This window comes from Lynx canadensis, chromosome E1 (genome assembly GCF_007474595.2).
Source record: "Lynx canadensis isolate LIC74 chromosome E1, mLynCan4.pri.v2, whole genome shotgun sequence".
Taxonomy (NCBI): domain Eukaryota; kingdom Metazoa; phylum Chordata; class Mammalia; order Carnivora; family Felidae; genus Lynx; species Lynx canadensis.
Genome location: NC_044316.2, coordinates 56,347,978 through 56,353,977, shown reverse-complemented (window position 1 = coordinate 56,353,977; position 6,000 = coordinate 56,347,978). Strand labels below are relative to the sequence as shown.

Sequence of the window (6,000 nt, the reverse complement as noted above, 5' to 3'; positions counted from 1 at the left end):
AAGACGTGAGCTCAGGACACCTGGGTGCCACAGCACCCTCGGGACGTCCCACCCCCACACAGGGGCTCAGAGCCAGCATGAGGCTATGGCTGGTCCTTGGGACCTCCTGCTCCCCCCAGGATGTGTCGGCAACAGCCTGCGCCTCGCAGCTCCTCAGGAACCCCTTGGGCCAAGGAGTCTGAGACCAGGGGCCTGAGCGGTGGGAGAAGGTGGTGTGGAGTCTACACAGGGTGAGCAACTTGTCCAGCTCGCCCAGGACCTTCCTTCCTGGTTTTAGCACTGAAAGTCCCGCGTCCCTGGAAAACTGGGAGAGTAAGCCACCTGGATCTACAGCAGGGGATTTGCTTGGTTGGGGGAGGGATGGAGAGCCCCATCACTGCAGGCATTCACGGACTGCCCTTGGATGGGAGTGTGGACGGGGGTGTTCTGGTACCAGCCGGACGTGGTAAGTAGGCCCCCGGGGCGAGGAGCCCGATTCCTGAACTGAGACCAAGGCTGGGAGAGGGTGCTGGGCCCTGGAGAGGGTCAGGTCCAGAGACAGCAGCTGGTGCACAGGGATGTACCAGCAGGGGTGAAAGTGGGGACGCTTTTCATCTGGAGGAGGGAGCGGGGCTTCAGGGTCAAGGAACCGCCAAGAGCAAACAGATCAGAGCCCGAAGGGCCGGGCCCAGCGGCCCCCACATCTGGACTGACTCTCCTCCTCCTCTGGAGCCCACGGCAGACATCTGCAGTCGGTAACAGACCTCGGGATCCTGGAAGCAGGGGCCCCACGTGGCCACCGCCCAGTGAGTCATTCGGAGATGAAATCCGTTCTGCAAAATGAGCCCACCTGCCCGACAGAAGGGCTGGTTGGGGAGGTCATGCCGAGACCTCGCAGCTCGCGGGGGGGGCAGAGCAAACCTTGTCCTCAAACCATCGGAGTCCCAATGCGGGGACTTGTGCTTACCACCTTGTCCCTGAGGCCTGGGGACAGAGGGGGAAGGGGGTGCCGCGGGCTCAACAGCACCCACCCCCCTCCCAAATTCACGTCCTCTCAGAACCTCGGAGTGTGGCCTTGTTGGGAAATGGCATCTTTGCAGGTGTAATTAAGGGAAGGACGAGCTGAGTCATCGTGGATTCGGCTGCACCCGAAATCCAATGGGAACGCCTTAGAAGAGGCAGGAGAAAAGGGGACAGCATGGCCTGCCAACCCCTCGATCTTGGACTTCTGGCTTCCAGGATGTGAGAGGACAGATTTCTGTGGTTTTAGGCCCCCCCCCCCACCATGTGTGGTGGTTTGTGACGTACAGCAAAGGGCTCCAGGCCTCCTTCCCCAGGCCCGTGTGGGGTGTGCAGGGATCCCCCGAAGGCAGCCTCGTAAGCCCGTCTACTGGGGCCCATGCTCTCCGGAAGGAAGTTCACCAGCATGCAGTTACTGTCAAATACGGACCAGTTCATAGGGTTCGATCTGGTAAAATGAACTTTAAGAAGAAAAACTTCCTTCCCAACGACACAGGGAGAGAAGCGGCTTATGGCGCCTTCCTGTGCAGACCTTTCAAAGCCTCCCGAGAAAGGAATGAATTAGGAAAACTTTGCCCTTCACCTTCCACATAAGCAAGAGCTTCTAAGTCCCCTGACGCCGGTTCCCCGGCCAGAGACTGAACGGGCCTGGAGGCCACGCTGATGCCAGCCAGCTTCCTCGCAAAGGGGAGCGGTGCCCCTGGGGTCAGGGAGAGAGAGAGAGAGACAACCAAAAACCAAAACCCAAGAAGCCCTTTCCAGGTTTGCATTTGGAACATTTATTTCAGGAAATACATTTCCAACACTTTTGTTATTTATACAAAAAGACGAATTTCTCAGGAGGCACATAGCAGAGGGCCACTGTGGAACAGAGCCCAGTGAAACTCACAAGTTTTCAAAATCTGGCTACAGAGAAGGAAAGCGAGAAGCCACCCCAAGGCCGTGCCCACCGCGGAGGCCGCCCCGCGCCCCCGGGGCCCCGACGCTGAAGGCGGGGGTTTCCTTCGAAGTCTTGGGTCTTGGTTTTGGCAAAAACGCGGCAAGTCGGCAAGTCAACAGTTTCGCCAAGGGGTCCTTCCTGTCTCGGGTGGGGGGGTGAACGTGCAATGCAAGGACATCGTACGTGCACACGCACACGCACAGGCCTGTCCACATCCCCTTCCTCCCGAGGCTCTTCTCGGCGGCGGCAAGAAGCCAGCGGGGGGGTAAGACAGACGTGTACCTCGCCTGCATCTCGTCTCGTCTCATCGACCTGAGCCAGACCCCGCGCTCTCCGGGAGGCAGCGCGTGTGATCTGCTGTGCGTGGCGCGGACGGTGCCTGCCGGTGGCCCCGTGGAGACAGAGCGTGAGGGGGTGGGGGCGGCCACCGTCGGGGAAAACCCGTTCTGCAGCCCGACCTCGGGCTGTGCACAGCTGACTCCTGGCCTCTCCCTCTTTGGGGGGTGGGGTGGGGGTCTCTACCGCGGGCTCCGCGGTGGCAGGAGCCCGGGGACATCTAGGGCAGCAAAAAGCCTGGCCTCCCACCTCTCGGGGTCATGGTGTCAGCAAGGCCTGGGTCGGGGGGGCTGGATGTGTATCTGGGGTGACCACCCACGCAGAACCGAACCAGAGCATCCTGGGCCAGAGAGATGTCTAAACAGGCAGACAGACAGACAAACACACACACTCTCCCAGTCAGATGGCGGTGCAGGGCGAGGCCCCGGGGACCACTGGGGCCTCTCGGCACGGGCCCGGCCCCCTGCTGCCCGCACCTGCCACCTCTCTCTCCCCCAGCATCTCCACCAGATTCACTTGCTCGGACCTTCTCAGACGTGGTGGGGGTGGGCTGGAGTGGGGTGCATCCTTTCCTTCCTTTGAATGACTCAATCCCGGGGGGGATGGGGGGACGAGGGAGAGATAAAGACCCGTCTCCCTGTCTCCCCGCGCTGCCCCGAGTTGCGGTGGAGGGGACGGTGGGGGGGGTGGGTGGGGGGAGCGCTGGCTCGTGGACGGCTGAGATAAAGGCACTTTCTGCTCCAGGACGAGCGGGCAGGTGGGCGGGCGGGCAGCAGCCAACGGGCCTCCCCGTGTCTAAGCAACTGGCAACTTGCGTCTCACAGAATTGACTATTCTGCCCTCCGGGTGGGGCAAGGGCGGGGGCTCTGAGTTATGGCCCGGGCCTCGGAGGGAGGAGGGGGCAGGAAGGGGGTCCAGGTCACCAGGCCGGCGGCCGCTCACGGCCACCACGCTCGGAGGCTGTGGCCGAGGGGCCACCAGGAGCCGGGCCCGGGGTTGGGGGCTGGCCCTCATCAGCGGGTCCTCTCCTGCTCCTCTTGGCCACGGGACGGCCAGAGAGGCGGCCTCCTCTCCGAGGCCCGCCCGGTCCGGGCCCCACAGTCAGCGGCTAACAAGGAACACGCTCAGGAGGGCACACGCCATCTTGTTACTGGGCAGCGTGGAAAGGGGCGGAGAACGACGACAAACGGAGGAAATTATATAAAATAAAACGGGGCGTGTGGGCGGGCCTGGGGGTGGCGGTGGAAGGGACTGGGGGGCGGGGTCCTGGGGGGTGGGGGTGGGGGTCTACATCTCCTGGGCTTCTGGCCCCTTCTCCTCGACGCCGTTGGACGCGCTGCCCTCGTGTAGACGCTTCACCCGGTACGCTTCGAAGTGGATGCTGCTGGTGATGTCCTTGATGTTCTGCATGTGTGTCCTGGGGGCGGGGGGCACAGGGAGGTCACAGGGCAGGCCACGGGCGGGGTGGGGGGGGGGGGCGGGCGCTGACCCAGGACTCCCACCGCCTGCCCCCTTCCACCCCACCCTCCCCCCCGCTTGGCTCTCAGGGGGCCCCCAGGAGGGCTCCCAAAGCCCATCAGTGGGGCGGGGTAGGGGTGGAGGGGGCAGTCTCCGTGGCAACCCAGACCCTCTCAGCACACACTAATGCACACGCCGGCCCCTTCTGTGTCAAGCCTGTGGCCAGTCCGGGCTGGGTGCACACTCCGTGGGGACAGGGCTGGCCTGTCCTTGCTGCCACCTAGAAGCACCAGGCCAGTGGCTAGTGAAGGACCACCGGTCCAGGGGAGCGGCCTGAGCTGGGGTGCTGGTCGACCCTGCGGTCCTGTGCTCAGGCTCTCCTCCCCCCGCAGCCCAACAGGAGAGACTGGAGAGGGGGGTCAGAAGGGCTTACGGTAGGGGTCTTTCGCAGCCAGGCCCTCCAACACGGTGGGGTCACTCCTGGAAGCCACGTCCCACCCCTAACCTGGGGGCCGCAGGGGCCACAGCAGGAGCCCCGCCCTCTCCAATCACTCGCCCAGGCCCAGCCCCCCCGGCACCCTCTCGATGGCCTGAGGATGGCTGCTTCCGGGCAAGGAGAAGCCTCTGCTGGGTCCAAGCGGTGGGGTCCGGGGACACTGGGATGGTCGCAGGAGACACCACCCCCATGCCCAGCATACAAGGACCCCTCCCTGGGGCCCTGAATCTCACGGGCTCCAGGCTCCGGCAGCCACAGTCCGAACCTGGCCCCTCCCGTCCAGGGGATCTTATCATACAGATTAAGAAGGGTTTTCACTTCCTGCTTCATTTCCCCGGAGGCGTTTTAGACCACGGGCTTCCGAGGTCCTCCTGGGGGGGGGTGGGGGGATGTGCTAACTGCTGTCCAGGACCCCCGCCTGCTCCCCCACAGTCCACGCTCCTGATTTAGGGCCTTCTGGGGTCTTCAGGGGGCCAAGGCCAGCACCCCACAGCCCTCTCTCACCTGATGAGGAGGTCCCGCAGGTAGGCGAACTCACAGTGGGTGGTGTTCTCAACTGAGGAGACAAAATGGGCTTTAGCGGCACTGGACGCCCCTGCCCCGGCCCCGCGTCTCCCCTGCCCCCCCGCCCAGTAGATCCTGGTGCCCAGAGGAGTCCCTGCTTCATCCGCGGGCACCGGGCGGCTGGCAGGCACCCGGTTCCACAGATCCCACCGTGGCGGGCCTGACCGGGCTCCTGTCCTCCAAAGGGTTCTGTCTAGCAGGGACACGGCCCAGGAACCAGCCGGGCAGCAGTGGGGAGAGGGCTCCCGTAAGGCAGGCCGCCGCTCCCGCTGGGGACCAGGGAGGTCTCCTGGGAAGAGCAGCCCGTCCCAGGGGATCCCGGAGGACAGGAGGGGCGGGTAACAGAGGCAGGCAGGAAGTCGAGCTGGGATTTTAAAGCAGCGGCCAAAGCGGCCCGCTGGGTGTCTTCCCCACGCGCACACACAGGACGCACGGGGACGCGTACTGTGCGTCACCATTTACATCAAGCTCAGGAACCAGCAACGCCCGCCCGCGTTGCCCGGTGACACCCAGAGGCCCCAGGGAGCCACAGGCCCAGCGGTCGCCGTCTGCCCTGAGGGCGGAGGGCGGAAAAGGCGCCTGGCCCCGCACATTTAATCCGGTCTTCACACGCCCCACGAGATACCACTCTGGCTCCTCCTCTGTGGGCACGAGTGTGTCCCCCCCCGCTCCCCCAAAGCCGGCAGGCAGGGTCGGGGCGCAGAACCCCCAAGCGCCTCCGCCTTGCCAAGCTTTCTGGATTTTACTCCCACTGCCTCTTGCCTGGGTTCTAGCCGCCTCCCCCCACGTCCCCACCCCCGCGGGGCTGGGCCCTTGCTAGAACCTTCTGCCACCTAGTGTGGAGCAGCAATGAGAGATGGTGGCGAGAGCGGAGCCCCGGAGCTGGGAGTGTGAGGCCGTAGCGACCGCTTCCTGGCTTGGGGAAGTTCCCTGGCCTCCCTGACGCCCCGTTCCCTTGTCTGGAAAGCGGGGAGGAAATGTCAGCCACCTCTCAGGGACACGAGAGGCCTGGATGAGCTAACTGTGTGCTTCGTGACCCCCCACCTTCCTCCCGAAGATGCCGCAGGCGGTCTCCGAGGATGGGTATAATATCTCGGGAGGGCGCACAGCAAGTCGGAGAGAAGATCAAAGAAGCAAGACCAGGGATGGGGCAGGGTGGGCGAGAACGGGGCAAAAGCGCTTAACAACCACGCTTGCCGCGGGCGAG

At 64.1% G+C, this 6,000-nt stretch overlaps 1 protein-coding gene across 7 annotated transcripts in view; it reads right to left on the bottom strand.

Annotated features, from left to right (window-relative positions):
- Window positions 1–1,754: 1,754 nt before the first annotated feature.
- Window positions 1,755–6,000, bottom strand: part of SEPTIN9 (septin 9) — a 149,093-nt gene continuing 144,847 nt past the window's right edge. For all 7 annotated transcript variants that reach the window (XM_030295746.1, XM_030295748.1, XM_030295747.1 and 4 more), the window contains 2 exons: window positions 4,734–4,785; window positions 1,755–3,692 (listed from right to left, as the gene is read on the bottom strand). In XM_030295746.1, the coding sequence (XP_030151606.1) occupies window positions 3,563–3,692; window positions 4,734–4,785 (182 nt within the window). In that variant the 3' untranslated portion in view covers window positions 1,755–3,562. The remainder of the gene's footprint in view (window positions 3,693–4,733; window positions 4,786–6,000) is intronic.